Genomic DNA, 20,832 nt, shown 5'->3' on the forward strand with positions numbered 1-20,832 from the left:
AGTAACCAAGATGGCGCTGTCGTCTTACTTCCGGGTTGTCCTTCTTGCATAAGAAGGACAATTTTCGTCTTTATGTAACGATTGAGTGTAACTTTTGAGTTCATTTTTACGTTTTTAAGATTCTAGACATGCAGAGTGTAGAAGCAGCGAATATGTTGTTCCGATCTCTCCGACTTTTGAGAGAAACGCCGATCCAAATCATGCCGGTACGTCTTCAGTCAAACGCCACAACAAGGGTCAACACAACTGCAAATTTTCACTTCGTACCAGTAAGCGATCCCGCCGACTTACAAGACGTAGAGGAGCTTCAAGACTTCGTGAGTACGTCTAAGAGGCTTTTTGTCATCACCGGAGCCGGTATATCCACTGAGTCGGGGATTCCAGACTATCGATCGGAGGGGGTTGGTCTGTACGCCCGGAGTGACAACCGTCCTGTCCAGTATGCAGACTTCCTCAAAAGCGGTGCCATACGGCAGCGGTACTGGGCTCGGAACTACGTCGGGTGGCCCAAGTTTTCCTCCTTCTCGCCTAACATTTCTCACGAGACGCTGAGCGGCTGGGAAGCGGTCGGTAAGTTGCACTGGTTGGTCACACAGAACGTTGACTCTCTTCACATCAAAGCTGGGAGTAGGAAAGTCACGGAGCTTCACGGGAGCGCTGCTCGGGTGATGTGTCTATCCTGCCCGTCTGTCATACCTCGTACCGACATGCAGACACGGATCAAACATCTAAACCCACTATGGCACGCGGAGTCCCAGGAAATGGCGCCGGACGCAGACGTGTTTTTAGCGCCGGAACAGATCGCAGGTTTCAGGGTGCCAGAGTGCGAGAAGTGTGGAGGGATTTTGAAGCCACAGATCGTGTTTTTCGGAGACAACGTCCCCAAGCCGACCGTACAGTACGTGCACAAGATGTTAGAAGAATCAGATGCCATGCTAGTGGCGGGATCTTCTCTTCAGGTAAAACGGGTGGGAGTCGGTGATAACTGTGAAGTCTCGGTTTGTTTGACCTACTAGTACGTTGTGTAGTCCGTGTCCCAGCGCCCCATGCGGATTTACTTATTACTGCAACACTATGCAGTAGTCTTGTCCTTAGTGCTGAAATGTGCTCAAATCACAAGTTCAGTGTCTAAGCGATGTAATGCATTTATTGTTCCCAAGAACACAGCCTGAAAGTGCTTTATGTTGAGATTTGTGTTAACAAAAATGTGTGGGTTTATTTTCGTTCTATTTCATTCATACCTCTCTACTGACTTCATGATTATAAAGACCCTTTCACCTTGTTCTTTTCCTCCTTCTGTTCTCTTTTAGTTTTAAGATAGAGCTTACCACTCTGTTTTGTTGTTGCCTTCCAGGTATACTCAGCCTACAGGTTTGTATCTGCTGCGCGTGACCAGAAGAAACCAATCGCTGTCCTGAACATCGGGCCGACTCGTGGGGACAAGCTGGCTGACCTCAAGGTCAGCGCTCGATGTGGAGATGTGCTACCTCAGATTCACCTATGACCCCTGACCTGAAGGTCTGCAAACGGTGTGATGTACTGCCCCAGATTCACCTATTACCCCTGACCTCAAGGTCAGCACAGTGTGGATAGGTGCTGCCCCAAATTCACCTATAACCCCTAACCTCAAGAGACTTGCTGCTGCTGACTCACCTATGACTCCTAACCTCAAGAGACTTGCTGCTAGAGACTCACCTATGACCCCTAACCTCATCTTCAGCACAGTGTGGATACATACTGCAGCCGATTCACCTATGACCCTAGCATTAAGGTCAACACCCAGTGTAGAGACATGCTGCCCCAGAGGCACCCATGACCCATAAACTATCTAGCCTGGGTGTCCATCCTAGTTGCCAGTAGTATACTGGGGCTCCAGTACGCCCTCCTTACCAAGCCTGGTAAACTAACTAGAATTTCACCCAGTCTATGAGCTGACATGCTTACCATACAGATTTGAAACTGTCAGACACTGCAATAACAGAGATGAATTTATGTGAATAAAGCAGTAACAAATTCAAACTTTGATATTGTAGTTTTGTCCTGATTACATCTTTTACTTTAGGTGCTGTATTTGATTGTAATTTTTTTTTCATTTGAAATTATGAATATTTTACAACAGTTGTCCTAGTTATGGATATTATTTTGGTATGTCATAGGATTGTTGTGGCAATCTGTGTATGTGTAAGACTTCTCTAAGTAAAATTTGTATAATTTATGAAAACAACAACTTATCATGTAGTCAAACCTATGCATAACTGGATCAACAACCAGTACACTATACAATCACAACCAACATAGCATGTCGATGACCATCGGTTACCTTCCTCGTGGCAATAACGACTGGTTCTGATAGGTGTCGCTGTTTACAATGTTGTCATGTATAGACTATTGACTGTGAATAAAGAACCTTATTATCCAGTGGTTTTCTAACCTAATTAAATTATTCATGGATATACAAACCTCAGAGGTATTGTCAAGAGTGCAACACAGTACTCAGGGATCAATTAAAGTTACTAAATGCATGTCACGTGTCCTTGTTTTCTGACTCAAATGGATAAGTGTCAAGTGCATTATTGACATAAGAACATGATAGAATGTGGTCTACATCAAGACGAATTTTAGTTATAACTTGTTAAGTTATACACACAGTTAATGGTTATCTTATATTTACTTTTCTCTATAGTTTAAAATCATATATACAGATGACACTGGCCTGGATGCATGTAGCTGACAAATATGAATATGCAATAAGGCCATGTTGATTTAAATATATGTTTGACATATCCTCCGGGAACACAAAGCTGCTCTGATCTTGCGCATGAAAAGGTTGGCAAACAAATTGCGTTCATGAGATCTAAGTGGTCAGGAAGGTTGAACAAAAGACTAAACACACAGCAGAGTATGGTATACCGAAAAAAAGATTGTTCGCAATTTCACAGCTTTGACTTTGGGACTGACTTTGGCATTCCACAACATTAGTAGCCGTTTTCCGATATTTTAGCTATAAAACCCTACAGCATTAAGTTGCTCATTTTGCAGCTGGTTTGTGTGATTTTCAGCATGGTTGAAAACTATTTTTTTTTTGGAAACAGACAAATACTGATACCCGCGGATCCACATACTACTAATCAAATCAGCATGGCCTAATTATTCTATTGATGAAACATTCAGCATGTTGGTACAGTGTATTCTCCATCAGTCAGCGGAAGTTCGTACCCGGCTACGAAAGATTCTCTCCTGGCGTATTTCTTCCTGTTTTTCTGCATGACTTTGTGAAGCTTTTCGTGTATCCATCCGCAGTCCCGGATGGTCACGGCGGCGTGCGACCGCCTGAGGTGCTCTACCTGCCGCCCCACGTCCAGCCACTCCCCCTGCTCCGGGTCCAACAGCTCGATAACGGAGGAAGTGTACTCGTTCAGATGGTCTTTACCACCGATGACGACCATTTTGCCGCCAATAGCAGTCATACCGCCGTGAATGTGGCTGTGCACGGGCATTGGGATCCGCTCAAATTCTCGGTTTTCCGTATCGAAGGCGCACATGCAGTTACGTGCGACCACGTACGGCATCAGGTAAATCTTGGACCCGATGACAGCGCTCTGGTACTGCGGTTTACCCGAGTGAAATGACCCCACTTCGTAGTGTTCCCACGTGCCTGTGTCAGAATCGTACGTTTGGACATAAAAGTTCTCGTGTCGGCCTTCCCAGTAGCCCATGACGACGACTTTGCCCTGACATGACGACATGACAGTTTTTTCCACGGTGTGCGGCACTGGAGCTATCCTCCTCCACCGGTTGTTCCGTGGTGAGAAGGATTCGTAGCACTCCGCGGCTTTGTCGGCAGCCATGTTGGTCCCGACGGCGTAAAGTCGTCCCTGAGCCGCCACAAAACCGAACTGGCCCTGGTGAAACGTCAGGGGCTCGGGCAGGCGCAACCACAGGTCAGCAGAAGAGACATACCTCCAGAACTGCATCTCTCTCGGGTCCTCAGCCTGGCACCGCTCCATCGAGGCGAGGATGTAGATGTCGTCATCCATGGCCAGGACGTTTAGATAGCAGTTCTTGGAGACCAGGCTGACGGGAAGGTCGGACAAGATAGCATGGGAGCATCTCCACGGGCCCAGACAGTCCATGTACGGGACTTTGGCCGGCTCGTGTCCCGCCGTCTCGCTGCCGCTGATCCCGCCTACCTGTACCAGTATCTCCGCAGGAAGGCGATGTGTTCTCTGCTGGAAGAGATCTTCTTCTACTTCTTGGATGATGTCTAAACATTCGGGATCGTTCTTGATCAATGGTTCGTGCTTTACGTTGAACTTGAAGTAGTCCTCAGTCATCAGACGAAGGTCAGCGCATCTCAGCAAGGCCGGTAAGAACTCGAGCCGCGTTGTGTCGGCCTTGGTCCATTTCATGACCGCTTCATAGACGCTCTCTTTACACCACTGACATCTCTCGTCAGTGAGGAAGAACAGGACCTGGTCATAGGAGAGAAGCTCAAACTCTCCCGTTCTGACGGTGTCTGGGAAGTTATCTATAGCAAACGCTCTGGCCTCTTCTACCAGGCTTTTGCAGGAGTAGAACTCTGCGAAGTGTAAAATGCCGAAACAGTTGTCTGAGTCCAGCTGGCGCGAGAGGTACCTGCAGCAGGCGGTCACGACGGAGCTGAGTTGAAACAGCGAAGCCGCGTGGAGCAGAGACTCCACATTACCGTTCCTGATGTTCAGAGACCCCGTGTAGAAGTAGTCTAAGAGATCGCTGACTATGTGCGACTGTACGTCGTTCAACCGGACCTTTTCGTCCTTTCCTTCTCTGAATTCTCCAAGCAGAAGTGTGGCGAAGAAAGGACTAGACGCGGCCAGGACCGCCCGATGGCAGTGGAACTTGGTGTCGCTGACGTACAATATGACGTCACACAATGTATGAGTTGTTCTGGACTCGTTCAAAGCGGTTATAGCCGGTCCTAAGTCAGCCTGTAGTTTTGGGTAATTCAGCCTTTTCCCATTCTCGTCCTCAGTTATAACTAGAGTGACTAGGTTCTTCTCTATGCTTTTCAGAAGAGCAGTAAAGGCGGGTTCTCTGTAGTTGACCTTCCGTAACCCCTGCAGCAGACGTTGGCCGTGACGTATCCTGTGAACTTGAAGTTCTCCTTTGTCGTTAAAGAAGAGATCAAGGTCATCACTTAGATCATCTGCTTTCTCTTGCAACATCTTGTTTATAAAGAATCGGCCCGTTCCCACTATTTGTTGTCTTGTGTATCTGAAGAATAAGAATAAGAAAACGAAAGTATTATTTTTTATTGAAAGTCTCGTGTCTTTCGACTGTTTATAAAGAATCGGCCCGTTCCCACTTTTGCGTATATTCAAGTCCGTATGAGATGCGTATTTATCTCAATGTCTCAAGTAAAGTTTGTGAGAAAGTAGCTTTTACTCTTGACTCATCGTTTTGAAGGTTCATTATTATTGACCAGCAAACTTTACACAAGACAAAATATATAAAAACGCAACTCACTATTACATACTTAAATATACGCACAAAGTGTAAACGGGGTTTAACATTGAATATATGGCAATATATAAGACAACGTACAGCAGGAAAGGAGGCTGTCGTATCGAACTCCCCCCCCCCCCCCCCACGAGACAACATCAGTCCCTGCACTCAAACAACAGGAGCTAGTGGACTCACTAGCATCAATCATACACTGAATTAGTCTTTTCAGATTGCTATTGGACTTTCTTAAATTTGACGCAAAATTATTACTTTGGCAACAAAATAATTACTTCGTTGTGATCCAAACAGGATAAAGCTCGCATTTTCTATAAAAAAAGAAAGACTAAATAAGCAATAAACAAAAAAAAACTTCGTCCAAAAGAGTTCAGCCCCATTATTTGTCATTTTGTAGTAGAGTTTAGAGAGAAATGTAGATATACCGTAGAGAAATGAAGTGTGTAAGTTTATACAAAACTATTTCCTTCTTTCGTTCACCTAAATGCTGTAGAAAAATTCATATTTCTAATACAGCTAGACAAACCATCGATCATAAAACACATCTATTCTTTTATCTCCACTATAACAGAAAAGCGTGCAGAAGTTGAATTTATCCAACAATAGTTTCATTTTGTATCTATTAACTGAATATTTTCATCAAGTCTTGCTGTGACTTGTAATAGGCCCGGTGTGGCAAAAATGTGCAATAAAGGTCTTTGATAAATTATTGCCTAGTAGATGAATCCTGGGTCCGTTGTTCATCAGAGCACGTAACGCAAACGTGATGCTACTCAGGACTATCGGTATCATTACCAACATGAAGTATAGATGTTGAACTTGTGCCCTACAGTAACAATACCTTCACAAACATCACACTAACATCTGTCCGTGTCTGTCAGATATTCTACTTGTGTTAGGACTCCCTCCTGACCCTTGTCATAAACACACCATCATACTGACATACAATCTCATCATGACATCCACATAGAATAGTTTTGGATGTAGTTTTGGCACGCTAAAGCCTGGGCGGGTTGGGTTGGTTGCGAAATGACACTGAAATTGGGCTTGGCTTTGACCTATATTGCAACGTTACACTGTGTTATATCATATCTAACCACAGTTCCAAAGTGGGAATCGACTCAGTGGTTGTAACGCCTTCTAGGGCAAGAAGTTAGTAACACTTACTGCAGGTATACAAGACCCTATAGCTAACCCCGTGCGTTTCTTACCCGACAACACAGAACACAGTAGTGAAATCCTAGTGTTCATAGCTTTGTCAAGTCATCTATGAATAATTCATCAACAAAAAGGAAAATTTCACTCTCACCTGGCACAAAAGATGGAGAAAGATACGTCTTGGTTGTTAAACGAGAGAGATTTATCCAGCCGGTAAACGCCGGATAATATCATACCATGTGATATGCTGTGATGTGTCAACGATTTTTGGCTAATTTTAGCGTCCAGACATTTACATATGGGACCCTGGGAAATTTCGTGACTCAATGTGTTGCATCAGTAATAACGTAGCAGTGGTTGATATATTTCTTCGAATACGTGGCTTTTTATCAAGAAGTGAAGCATAACCTGTACATTGTATACAATTTGGATTTTCATGATTAAGTCTCAAATTGAAGAGGATATTTCTCTCATTGTTGTATAACGTACTGTCAGACATGCGTATATATATCAAGATATGAGATCCATATTGCATGATTGACAGGCGTACGCAGTTGTATGCACATCACACGCATCTCAATAGTTTTGTGTCAGTTTTAGGTACGCAATCATATGCACATTGCGCGTACCTAAAACTGGCATAAAACGATTGACTTACGTTTGTGGTGTGTATTGTGCGTACTACTGTGTGGGGAAAAATGTATATAACTTGATATTCCTAAATACACTGTTTATAAAAACAACGGATAAACATGATGATGAACAATAAATTACAGATTTTGATAAATCTTAATTTTCTACTTAGATAAACGTATTCATAGGAAGGTACATTTTTACAATGTACAAACAGAAAACATGCCGTTTTCATCCAAGCCGACAGATAGCCTCAACCGGATTCGTCGTCCTTGCCGGCCAGACAATTTGGATTCGTTCTGACACAGATACATATAAAATGCATGTAACAGCACTCAATTGTGTAACATATTGTCGTCATTGTTTATTACATAGGCAAAACTGCTTCCATCTGACAGTTATACATGATTATAAATGTTTTCGTGTGTGTCACGTGTTGAGGCGGTGTGAATTGTTGTATTCAGTCCGTGGTGGTGAGTGCATGAATCTATGTAGCTTTTAAGAATCTCCTTGCTTGAACATTAAAAAAAAACACAATTCAATCAATTGGCCACCATATACCTCCAGACAGTACTTTATCAAGCGCACGTAAGGAAGGCAACTCCTTGAAGCTTAAGGATCTCAATTGTGAAAATTCAGGAAGAAATGGCAAAAATGATGCGTATCGCCATGCTGGTTGTCTTCTTGGCCTCAGTGAGAACCGCGTCATGTTTCTCTGATACTTGCCCGAAGTGTAAAGCACTTCATACACTGCCGTATGCATGTCATCCGGGCAGTTTTCAGGAGGTATCGTCTGGATCCGGAGAGTTGTGTGTTATCTGCGACGCCACGCTGGAGAAAAGTGGCCGGGACAAGATTCCATCCTGCCGGCTTGTTGAGAGAACCTCCGCGGTGTGGCTCCGAAACTACCGGCTCGGTAACCTGACTTCGTCTGACGTCAGCCACCTCAAACATCTACGGAAGCTCTACATCGAACCAGGTAACATATATGTCTACATAGCCGGTATAACACACCAGCTTCTGTATCCTTATCGTAGTAACCGGTATAGCCGCCCTTCGGTGTAACACACTAGTTTCGCAGGCACGCGGCGCGACAGCAGCTGGTTATATTACATTGAACGACCTGTCACACCAACTTTTGCAGTTAAGAAATTATTTCAATGCTTTACAATGTATCCTAAGGATTACTTTGATAATTCTAATCACGAAAAGTATTAGGGTTGGGTACCAGTACGTACCGGTACAACCCCGTTTTTCCTTATTGGACCGGTTAAAAAATTGGGCCATTGTTTTGGATATCGCCCATTCACAAGTTTTCACAAACAATTGGGTTTAGGTTCAGGTCCGGACCTTGACCTGATCCTTTGAACCTGAACTATACTTGTACCTGAAGTGTCTGTACTAGGGGTGGGTACCGGTACAGAAAATTCAGGTCCAGGTCCTGTTCAGGTCCAGAGGATCAGGTCCAGGTTTGGACCTGAACCTGATTCAGTATGTGAGAACTTGTGAATGGACGATACTCAAAACAATGGTCCATTTCGCAACAAAGAAATCTGTTTTGTGGAGTATTCGACTCCCACTGGCGTTTTAAAATCCTACAAGGATACCTGCCTCCGTACCATTGACTGTAAAACTTGGTAGAAATGACTCGACTTTACTTCGCTCTTGTTATTTTCATCGACCGGTAAGCCTTGAAAAGTGTGAATGCCTGATCATATAATCTGTTCATTTTCCAAAAGGTCCAACATCCGGTCCTCCGATTTTTTCAAGTCCGGTATTTCAGGACCGGTCCAATAAGAAAAACAGGTTTTGTACAGTGTACCGGTACCCACCCCTAGTCTGTACCGGTACCTGGGGCCCCTGCAAATTGTAAATCTTTCACCAGCATATTCTAGTCATAACGCAACCATTTAATATCTTATTATTTATATGTGACCTCCTACATCTCGACAACAGCACATTTGATGGGTTCCATCTATACAACCTGTCACTGAGTCACAACAAGCTGTCTTATGTTGGGAAAGGATGGTTAAAAGGAGTCAAGGGTCATCTGAGTTTGTCTCATAACGAGATAGCACACATAGAGGACGAGGCGTTTGGTACCAGTGACCGCTGTCTGGACATTGTTGCCTTACATCTACCGTGGAACAAGCTGACCGTCATCAAACCTGGCTACTTCAGACATCTTTGTAGGCTGACGTTCTTAGATCTACGGTACAACAGGATTCGTGTCGTCGAAGAAAGTAGGTCAAACGTTGGTCACTTTTGTAGATTTTGCACTACCAATACTACCGAATATCTATGAGGAATCATAGTGTACAATTCAACCTTACCCGGCCATTTTGATGCCCACCTTCAAAACAACACTCATATTATCAAATCCCAATAGAAACTCTGTTAACTCTGACCTATCTCAGTAAAAATATGGATATGGAGATGTATATGCTTTTGTTACATTTGTGTATTTCCGTTCCCATTGACTAGACCTGGCTGTATATCTGTCAAATACCGGTAAATGATTAAATAAATATGTCAATTTCTTGTATCATTGGTACTTTGTTATGATACAATACATTTATGTGTTCTATTGGCATCCCAAGAGCTGAAAAGATCAGACACAACATGTAGAAATGTTGGAGTTTAAATGACCCATTATATCCGCATTCCAGGTAGTTTCGATACCCTTCACCGCCTTCGAGTGCTGCACCTTGCTGGTAACAAATTCAAGGCGGTAAGAACAACTTGGTTCCCGGCCATACAAGAGGAAAGACTACTCAGCACTTTGGACCTGGCTCAGAATGAGATTCAGTACATCGAACCGGGCGCATTCAGGTTTCTTCCTCGCATCGGTGACATCGATTTTTCGTACAACCGGATCGCAAGTCTACAAGAGAACCAACTGAAAATTGAAGATTCCAGCTTTGACTTGTGGAAATTTGTTGAACTACGAGTGGTAGGAAACCCCCTTCGCTGCACGTGCGCTCTCAGGTGGTTGATGAAATCTTGTCATTCTCAGTCAACGGGTTTGAGGCTTTTGACGTGCAGCTATCCTGGAGGTCTCCAAGGTAGGAATTTGTGCGAGTTTACAAGCGCCATGGTGACATCGCTGCCGTGCCCCGCTCCAAGACTTACCATCGGTGCCTTGGATGGTGCCCGGACCTTCCGCTGTGAGGTATGTTGGGAAGTAGAACCTCCCCATGTCAAGTGGACTCTGCCAGACGGAAAGAATGTCGTCATCACGGACATATCGTTTGAAACGGACACACACGTCAATCATGATGACGTCAACATTACGACATCCCTGTACATGGACCCTGACGGATTCAAATGTTACCACTCAGAAACACTGTACGCTAATCGTTCAACACTATCAAACAGTACCTGTAACTATGTGGGAAACACTGTCTCTTTTATGACAGTCAGTGAAATTCTAATGCAAAAATGGCGTGGGGAAGTCATATCTTGTACCGCTCTGTTTCCTTCAGACGAAGCGTTGAATGTTACAGCTCATTATAAAGTGCCATCGTTTAGCACTGTTCCTGACGCCTCTACCTCGGGTACAGAAACACTGACAGAAGCTGGTGAAGGCAAACACCATGTAGTGTTCCTCCTGAACTCAGACATGAACAACGTTTCAGTCAACCCTTTGGATCTGATCATAACCGCGCTTTTGACATCTTCAGTTGTTGCCTTGTCTTGTTTTGTCGCTTTTGTACTATGTAATCATAATACATTCAAGAAACCTCAAGAGAATTCGAGCGACTGTCATACGGAAATCCAACATGGCGCCGACCAGTTCTCCCATCATACCTACGAGACTGTGGAAGACCGGCCCCAACCGGATCATCAGTATGACGTCATACCGGATCATCAGAACTCAGACGATATCATCACGCCGTACGGACAAGCTGCCATGGCAGGCGCCTATGGTACGGAGACAACAATGGCGGCAACAGCTAGAAGGTGTCAAGGGACTGGGAACCCAAGACCAGATACCCCTTATCCTAAACGAAAGAACAAACAATGAGAAAACAAAAGTGTGACTTCATTGTGCTACAACCTCCAAGCTTCTTGATATGCCAGTGTTAACGTTAGATCAACATCAATTGAGAACCATATTAGATAGCCGTGTTGACTGCCGCGGGCTTTTCTTGCGCCACGGCAATGTGTATGAAGTGATTCTTGTATTCATTTGTTATATACACAAGGAAAATGCATCTGTCCTTGGTACTGAACACCACCCACATGGGCAAACAAACTTGTCCTTGGCCCTAAAAACTATACACTATGGATGGGTACCGATGCGGTGTACCGGTACAACTTAATCGGTTTTTCTTATTGGACCTGACCTGAAAAACCTAACCTGAAAAATTCACACCTTAGCGAACATACCTGTCCTTGGTGCTGAACACCCTGACTAGTAAATACACATGTCCCTGCAGCCGGCCAAGCAGTGGCAGCAGCCGGTAATGTTACCGGTAAATCTGCTAGGAGATTATACGGTACCGGTATACCTCAGCGCCACCTAGCAGTTTTACATAGAATCACTCAGTATTACGCTGATGAATACATGACTGGTCAATGTGGCGAGTTACGTCACTGCAGTTTAATGGAGAGACACAAAGCGCCTTTGGTATCAAAAAGTACTAGTATATATAAAAAAAAGGTTAAAGTTTGCCCATGCATCTACAGACGCGTAGGGTGGCGCCCATCCCCACTTCGAACCCTTGGGCCACACATGTGCAAGCCACTACAGCAGGGGGCTGGTCCGCTGGTAGTGATGTGTGTTTAACTTCCATACTCTTCCTCATTAGTGCTGAGTGTTAAGCAGAGAAAGCAGCATGTACCATTTTTAGAGTCTTTGGTATGACTCGGTCGGGGATCGAACTCACGACCTACCGAAGCAAACACTCTACCACCCAGGCCATTGCACCGGTCACTAGTATATATCGATATTCATATCTTACTTTAATGTAAACTATTAGTGTGCCTATAAGACATGCATATATTGAGATATTTATACCACAATACTCTACTCTACGGTACGGTACGGTACGTTACGCTACGCTACGCTACGCTACGCTACGCTACTCTACGCTACGCTACGCTACGCTACTCTACTCTACTCTACTCTACTCTACTCTACTCTACTCTACTCTACTCTACTCTACTCTACTCTACTCTACTCTACTCTACTCTACGCTACGCTACGCTACGCTACTCTAAAAGGTACACTTATACGGTTTGTACGATTACAGCTCTGCTATTCGTCAGGGGTTTATTATAAGTGATCACCCCCTAGAAGTAGAGACCGGGTGATAGTGTTGTGATTACCAGTGTGCGAAAGAATGTGTAAATACTCTACGTCTAAAGCAGTGTAAGACGAAACACATTTTATTTCATTTTTATTTATGTAACCACGAAGAAAGAACGTTTTTGTTTAAAAAACTCACTTCGACCTGCCTCAATGTTTTCAAGTACGGAGGAACAGAATGGCACTTTCCACTAAGAAATTAAAAAGATGGACAAAGCAATGATTTTGTGTAAAGCTGAATTACTTTTGGTAAAACAAATCGATATGAGGCGTTGTTTAACAGTTTGTCATGACAATATACTGCGGCCGACAGTGTCAAAATGGAGGAAAGGGCTCAAATTATACAACACCTGTAAGACGCCACCAAAGATCACCGTTGTTCTCCGTTCCATTTTTGTCGTTCATGACGTCATAACGTTCAATTGTTTACCGTTCGAACACCACTCCTTGGTAACATATAGTCTATTCGACATCCCGTACAGAGGTAGGATAAACTATGGAGTATATTAGGAAGATCCGAGGATCTTCCAGCGATGCCAAATCTACACAAATGTGTGTGAAGTCAGGTAAGGAACTGTGGAAGACTTTAGCTTAATGTAACGGAGTTTTTCAGTCCGCTAGAATGGCATTTTACACGCCAAAGTTTGTGGGTGTGAATCCGTTGCAGTTGACTATCTGAATGGCCCATGTTTCCACGTCCAATGATGAAAGGCTTAGCATAGATTCTGTGGATTTGCGGGATGCCCTATTTCCAGAGTCCTCGAGCTCTCTCCGGCCGAAGGTAGCACTGTTGGTTCGGATACTTGGAAACTAAAAAAAAAGAAGAAGTGGAAAGTGAAAAGAAAATACTAGTAAATTGAACTGTTGTAAGGTAAACGCCAAATTTGGAGGCTGCAAGAGATCCCAACTTGAGGGGGTATCTGACTGAAACTGCGGCAAGTTGGCGGCGTCGCTGCGGCCGAGTAATTTGACAGAGTGCTTAACGGATTTAATCCATGATTCCATGAAAAACGAATTTTGTAACGTTTGTCGTATTGTATTTTTAGTCAGACTTGTAAGTTTTGCATGATATTCCCATTATAAATTCAAGGGTACAACACAAGCCCAATGTAGACCGCAGGAGTGACACACCCGCTTAAATTACGAACAAAACCTTGAAAGGCTAAGAGAACTAAAACACAAGTACCTAAGCGGTATTGTGTTTTTTTTCACCTAAACAATAAAAAACTAGAAAGATCCAGAAAACATCTCAGTCCGTAATTAGTGAGGGAAAACGTCTCGTCAGTTTATATGGATATGACCGCTGGCGTTCTCGTTGTTAATTTGTCCGTACTTTCAATAGTCGCTAGGTGTCAGTGTAGTCGATGTATATATATAGTGGTGTTGAAACTGCCAGACAAAATGAACGTTTTGTATTCTTTGCATGCCCTTATGAAGTATTCAAGGTACTAGTACTCGGTAGTCCATATCTATTATTGGGATACGCGCACGTTAGGTTTGTTTTGCCTTCCATTCACCTAACATTCCATTCTAGAACATTCCCAATGAATAGGCTACAGCTTTTATACGATATTTTACCTCCCAATAAATCTGTTTCCGTTTCCGTTTTTCTTGTGTTTGCTTGGAGAAACCATAGCGCGCGAAGCTGTGGATATATATATAGAGAGAGATATTAAAATGATATTTGATAGGTGTGTAGGGTCACGAAAACAAAGGTCAAGTTTAATAGACAATGGGCTTTTTACGGTACCGCAGGGGAACTTCCGGTTTTGACATTTCATGTTCCTGACATGCCATGGTCGTCATGACGGAAGTTCATGGCAAATCTTCCTGTAGGTTTCACTGAAAGTTTTCCTTTTTTTATTGAAGGTTTTCCTGTTTTATTGAAGGTTTTGATGTGATTTTACAAGAACGATGTCTTGTTCATTCTGAGAGTTTGATGTGTGTGTCCTTTACCTACCCAGTCCCTTGGCCTCCTGACCGTTGGGGTTACAAGGTAGACATTAATAATGACTATCTTACAAACTCGGGTAATGTTGCGTAAGTAGTTAAATTTGAAATCACGGTAGTCGTAGTAGGATGAGCTAATTCTTTCACTTTGAAATACTCCTCTTGAACTACGTCACGTATAGACATTCTGTGCCTCCTCACAGACAAGTTCGTGTCAATTGACGATGCGAAAAGTGAGATTTTGAAGATGAAGGAGACCAACTACCAACTGAAGAACTCCGTCCTAATCTTGGTGAGCAAAGATCTATACAAATATTCTCGTGCTTTTTTGCATGCTCAACTTATCATTGTAAGGCCAGTTACATGTATCCCCTCGTACTATGCTTTTAAGTGAGTGAAAATCCAGACGTTCCGTTCAGTTCATCCTCTGAGAGTTGACACCACAAATTCCTGTCCAGCATGTTTGATGGAAGTTTAACTTCTATGTTTTGTTGTTCTAATTTTGTTTGTTCACAAGAGCTACAAGAAGTAGCATGTTTGCCTTGCTGTCATGATTACCATGTGTTGAAAACTGTTTACGGTTCGGAATTAACGTTGTCATGTGAAAGTTCACGTGTAGTCAGAAGATGCTCTTTCTGCTACTCTATTAGTACCTGTCTTGATCAGGAGTGGACAAGTCACTTTTAACGGTTCAAAGGGTGATGTTCAACCAAAACCTGAATCAGAAATTCTTCCATCACTTGTAAAGAATCAGGGAAAGAGAAGAAAGCAATGATAGAGACAGAAAAGAGAATGACCAAACGAAAAGAAGGACAGAGAAAAGAAAGACATCAATGGTGACGATGGGAAAGATGGTACAAATTTTAACTGGCAGATTGGATTGGTTTCTCAGATTCGTTTCTTATAAATCCATTGGACAAATTTTGTTACATCTTTCTCCTTCACAGACCCGATCTACTGATGAAATGAAAAGGGAAGCTGTTAAGCAGCAAAGGGTGAGTAGTTTTGACAAACACCTGGTCGTTACGTTGTCATGCGGTTACGCCACTGCCTTACTACTTGGTCACGCAATGTTTTTTATTTTAATGTACATTACCATATATGGCTATTGTGATGTTTTGATTGAGAAAAAAAACTTTTGTATCCTGCTAAATTGGTTTACCTTATGAGTTCTATGTTGATTTACTTATTTGAACGGACCACATCACAATATGACAATATTTACACCCATAATATGTGCTTAAAGTGGTAAGAATCTGTCGTTTTATTTTCCTACAAAAGACCATTAGTTTGCTGAAGAAGACCCACATGGACATACTCGTGAAGAAGGACGAGGTAAATATCATCGTGGGTTTGGTAAAAATCGTAGTCATCATAAGGCAACACTCCTTTCTATGGCCAACTTTAAAAATGTCCAGTTGCAAGTAAATCAACAGTTCATATCTTGCTTAGCATTTTGTGTTACCGCGGTTGCTCTTTCATTATCAAACTGAGTACTAATTTTCATAGATTTTCAGCAACAAACTATTAACTTATATGACGCTGTATTTGTAACTTATATGGCGTTGTATTTATTTTGTGTTCATCTGTTGTGATATTTCATAGACTATGGAATCGAAGTTTTGCTCTAACATAAAGTCAGTGAACAGTTTGTTTCGGTAGAAAATTCAATTGTTGTATCATGCCGTATTGTTACGGCTTTAAGTTGACTAACCATGACTACATCGTTGTGGCACCTTTAGCAAATAGATTGAATAGAAAAAAAAAATATGTGGAATAAATTCACCGCATAGTCCATAGAAAAAATGGTGGTCATAATTTCCTGTTTATTAATTCTATCGTGCTTCATCGTTGTCGACATGTCATATTTTTGCTCATTGTTCAGGAACTAGCAAATCAGAGAATCGCAGTTACTGCACAAAGAGTAGCTCAGGAAGCCCTAACAAAGGTAAGATGAAAGAATTTGATTCATTCTCTATCCACTAGTGGCTACGACCGCTTAGTGGCCAAAGATTTCCCAGATTCCCCAACGAAATTCATAGATCAACAACGATCACGTTTTGAGACTTGTGTGAGTGTCTTTTATATCTTACGTACTACGCACAAAAAGCGGTTCAGGAAGCTATTGCAAAGGTAAGAACTAATCTGGATTTTCACTTTCAGATAAAAAGATTGTTGTGTTTTTATTCTCTTTCCGCTGGTGTTCAACCTAAAGAATCACTTTGTTTAGAAAAGCCGAAAAGACACATCCCAACTTCCCTAAATCCACAGATGTACAGAAAGCCACTTTCCTCTTAAAATCACAGAACCAACAAATTGTAGAAAACGTGGAGCTTTTCGTCTTCTTCTGCTTACAGAAAAAAAGAGGTAAACCCAACCTGTTTGAAAATAGCCAACACAAGTCTTCGAGTAACCTTTTTTGTTTTACAATGATGTTTATTACTGTTTATTGTCGCATGTATGTCTCCTATGTTTTGATCATGTACTTGAAATCATACCTCTCGGCATGATTTTTTTTAGTTTTGTGTGTTTTGTTGTCCTTTATATCTTACTTTTACATGAAGTCAATGTCACAGAAATCCAGTACGGTCGCTCAGAGGGACTTACTGACACCCATGTTACACAGGGACCATTTAATGATCTTTGGCAGGACAAAGTTAAAGTTTTGACTTTGTAAGAAAAAAAAAAGAAATAGTCTAGAAGAACAATCATTGATGTAGCAGTGGTAGATCAGAAGTACATAGCACTTGAGTTTGTAGGATAACCAAGAATAGATACATTTATCGGCGTTTGTAAAACACAGCTTTAAACAGATATTTTAGCAGAAAACGTTGGCATAAATTGTCTACCAATCAATATCATCTTTCATGGACTAATCGCAGTATCGTTGAATGTTCACAGGCTCTGAATATCATCATCAAAGAGCAACAGGATACCGCGAGTCTGACGGAGGAGCTGCTACTGGAAACTAGGGTAGGCTGAAAAAACTTCATCCTCTAGAAAAGACGACATTGTTTTGTTTTGTTTTATTGTATACAAGGTAAACCGCCTTATGGAGTAACACACCACATATTTGTATTGAAGAGTAGTATGCTATATATATATATATATATATAGTAGTATAAGCTGTATATCAGAGCAGATACATTTGACACGCTCAACCTGATAAGAACCACAATTTTCGATAAGTGTGATGGGTTCTTTAACGTACTTGAGGTGTGGCTCTCCTCAAACACATGGGACATGGGACATGGGACCTCCATTTGACGTCCTATCAGAGGGACGTTTCTAACCGGTACTCTTTTCACTTACTATATGAACATCAAAAATCACTAAACTTCCCCAGGGACCATGGTAAGAAAGAGTCAACACTATTTTAGAACTGGACATTCTACTTTTGGTACATTGATGTTTCGTATACAGAGTATGAAACATATCAAAACATTTTCTATTCAAAGAGTTATGCATAACTCATATTCGTACCAGCACTTGTACATTATGGAGAATTAAATATATGACCAGACACTTAAACGTATGAATGATAAATGAATAGCAAACGTAAAACCATTTGAAATTAGCCTTTTTTATTCTGACGATATGTTATTGTTTATTTCTTTCCATTCTGTTCAGAACGACCTGACAAGCAGTAAGGCGGAAGGAGCAAAGCTTCGAGAGAAGGTAGGGGTTGTCTTAAGTTTGTAACAGACGTCTTTTCTGTCGTGTCAGGCCGTTTAGACACCACTCTGCACCGACGTAACAAGAACTCACTGCCGCATCGTACATGCATGTGTATAATGTTTAACCTCTAAGTTACATGCGCAGGGGATGGCTTGCGCCTTTCGGAATTGTGCACAATTTGTTGCACAATTACAATGGGTTATTTGAAATATCCAACAATAGCACAACACATTTCATACATTGCGCCCAAAAGAGTTACTCGATCAAACAAATGGATATGATTGTCAATGTTGATCATTGTTACTATGTAATCGTTGAATAAAGTCAAGATTTTACGACAAACAGAAGGCGTAAAATGTTAGTCTATATCTTTCTTCAGTCTTCTTATGGCAATTATTCCCCTTCAGCTCATGACCCTTAAAGCTCAGTTTACACTGAGGGAGAACGACATGTGTCAAATGGAAGAGTTGTACGAGAAACTGAAGAGGAGTCTACAGAAGATACACCTTAAGGAGGTGCAGGTTAGTGTCATTTTTGAAGAGCAGTTTCACATTTGTCTTTAAGTAAATGTGGTTAACAATTTTACAAGAAGAGAAGTAAAATAACATGTACAAATGAGGTAGATTAAGAGCACTGTAGGAACATGTAGGATATCTAAGAACAGATACATTTATCAACTTAATCACGTTCAAGCAAGTACTTTTAGCAGGAAACGTTGACTTATATACTGTCTACAAATTAACACGCCATCATTCTTGCGCTAATCGTAGTACGGTCGAATGTTCACAGGCCCTGACAGAAGGTTTCGAACAAGAGATGCAGGAGAGGAATAAGAGAGAAAGGTTTTTGCAAGAGATGATTATAAGAAAGACTACGGAAATTAAGGAAGTGAAGAAGGAAATGGTTACCATGAAGGACATTCATGAGGAGGAGGTTAAGGTCAGTGTCAATGTTTGAATCGCAAATTTTCCCCTCATCATTCAGAACGAAATAAAAGTGATAAACAACCAAGTCTTCATCAGCAGATGTATTCTCAGTCTTTACAACGTGACCATGTTTACTTTGCATATGATTTCAAGTTGTCACAACATCTTGTGTAAATTTCCTGCACTTATACACTCGTAGCATACTGCTTAACACGTTTCAGTTATCAGAAAACTTAGGTAAATTCTTGCCATGGAAGGTTTCTTCTTCGAGAAATGTTAAATAAAACAGAGGACTGTGCCGATCATTGCATAAGAGAGGACTGGCACAAGTTTGTTCCTACATATATTGCCTACCAATTAGCACCATGCATATTTCTGGGACTAATCGCAGTAACCGTTGAATGTTCACAGGCACTGAAGGAATCTTTCCTACAGGAAAACAAAGACAGGACTAACAAAGAGAGGCTACTCCAGGAGACAATTCTTCAGAAAAACGAAGAAGTCTCAGCACTGAGGAGCAATATAAAAGCAGCAAAGGACATTCATGAAGAGGAAGTAAAGGTCAATGTTTGAATTGCAAATTCATCATTATTCAGAACTAAATAAAAGTGATAAACAACCAAGTCTTTATCAGCAGATCTAATGTATTCTAAGTCTTTACAATATGACCATGTTTACTGTGCATATGATTTCAAGTTATCAAGACAACTTAGGTAAATTTCCTGCGCTTATACACTCGTAGTATACTGCTTAACTCGTTTCAGTTATCAGAAAACTTCTTGGAGGGTTTCTTCTTCAAGAAAAGTTAAATAAAACAAAGGACTGTACCGAACTTTGCATAAGATATGACTGACACAAGTTTGTTCAGTTTAAGCCACACTGACTTAATTGACGTATGTTAATTGACATCCACGAGCGCATTGATTTTCACCTGTTCTCAAACAACAAAACTGTGGCCACATGTGACCCAATAGATCTAGAGTCAAGGGTCGATCAGAATGTTATGTTTGCCAGAAGATCTGTTCTCCAGGGTAAGGAGCACATGGTCAGGGCATCGGGCCACAGCGCCCATCTGACTGTTTTTCTCTCACGAATGGCGAAGAAAACATGATTGAAATGTCGACGATTGTCTCTTACAGCCTTACTGAAAGTAAGCATAAGACAAACCAAGCTAGGAAAGAATGGATTGGATGTTTAGTCCAGTGGTTTAGCAGCATTAGCAGCATTGTTAGATTTTTATTTTTTTCACCCGCGCGCATTAGTTTTGGGGTCTGACCAGAGGATGTCATCCATAAAATTAAGTCAGTGTGGCCTTACGTTCGGACAGCTTTATGACATAATGCGAATTGGCAAGTTCTTAAAACTGCATCAAAGCCACTATCGAAATATGTTTAAAATAGGGTCTAAAACTATATTAGAGCAACTGAGATAGGTTTCACCTTCGCGAAAGGATACTTACGAAAAAAAGTACCGTCCGACGACTTTGACTCAAAGCAGGCCGGGTGTGTATTAAAACATTAAAAGGGTCTTTCCGAGACTAACCGTGGTGTCGTCACACAGGACTTGAGAGAGACCATCCGGATGGATAGAGAATTCGTTGAAAACTTTGTAGAGGCGTCCAAAAAGGTTGAGAACGCCGAACTAGAGGTGAGTACCAATGTTTGATTTGACGCT

The 20,832-nt window shown here is 41.9% G+C and overlaps 4 protein-coding genes across 6 annotated transcripts in view; 2 read left to right on the plus strand and 2 right to left on the minus strand.

Moving 5' to 3' along the window:
* LOC118426514 (coiled-coil domain-containing protein 157-like) overlaps positions 1 to 20,832 on the minus strand; it is a 1,184,186-nt gene that overhangs the window by 533,751 nt on the left and 629,603 nt on the right. The gene's annotated exons all lie outside the window — the stretch shown is intronic.
* On the plus strand, positions 17 to 2,522 carry LOC118426544 (NAD-dependent protein lipoamidase sirtuin-4, mitochondrial-like). Its single transcript, XM_035836029.1, has 2 exons — positions 17 to 959; positions 1,355 to 2,522. Exons 1-2 carry the CDS (start codon positions 129 to 131, stop codon positions 1,502 to 1,504), a joined length of 981 nt encoding a protein of 326 aa, XP_035691922.1. The 5' UTR covers positions 17 to 128; the 3' UTR covers positions 1,505 to 2,522.
* Positions 2,082 to 20,832, minus strand: part of LOC118426517 (kelch-like protein 21) — a 29,192-nt gene continuing 10,441 nt past the window's right edge. The window contains exons 1-2 of one of the 2 annotated variants that reach the window (XM_035835973.1): positions 6,809 to 6,911; positions 2,082 to 5,253 (exon numbers count right to left, since the gene is read on the minus strand). In XM_035835973.1, coding sequence (XP_035691866.1) covers positions 3,168 to 5,253; positions 6,809 to 6,891 — 2,169 coding nt within the window. In that variant the 5' untranslated portion in view covers positions 6,892 to 6,911 and the 3' untranslated portion in view covers positions 2,082 to 3,167. Of the gene's footprint in view, positions 5,254 to 6,808; positions 6,912 to 20,832 lie in introns of those variants that run through there. The other variant, XM_035835974.1, reaches the window with a different exon arrangement.
* LOC118426528 (myosin heavy chain-like) overlaps positions 12,729 to 20,832 on the plus strand; it is a 137,274-nt gene continuing 129,170 nt past the window's right edge. The window contains exons 1-9 of the mRNA XM_035836001.1: positions 12,729 to 13,170; positions 14,758 to 14,846; positions 15,502 to 15,549; positions 15,836 to 15,889; positions 16,440 to 16,502; positions 17,456 to 17,527; positions 18,185 to 18,232; positions 18,640 to 18,753; positions 19,022 to 19,171. Coding sequence (XP_035691894.1) covers positions 13,101 to 13,170; positions 14,758 to 14,846; positions 15,502 to 15,549; positions 15,836 to 15,889; positions 16,440 to 16,502; positions 17,456 to 17,527; positions 18,185 to 18,232; positions 18,640 to 18,753; positions 19,022 to 19,171 — 708 coding nt within the window. The 5' untranslated portion in view covers positions 12,729 to 13,100. The remainder of the gene's footprint in view (positions 13,171 to 14,757; positions 14,847 to 15,501; positions 15,550 to 15,835; positions 15,890 to 16,439; positions 16,503 to 17,455; positions 17,528 to 18,184; positions 18,233 to 18,639; positions 18,754 to 19,021; positions 19,172 to 20,832) is intronic.

This window comes from Branchiostoma floridae, chromosome 11 (assembly GCF_000003815.2).
Source record: "Branchiostoma floridae strain S238N-H82 chromosome 11, Bfl_VNyyK, whole genome shotgun sequence".
NCBI lineage: Eukaryota > Metazoa > Chordata > Leptocardii > Amphioxiformes > Branchiostomatidae > Branchiostoma > Branchiostoma floridae.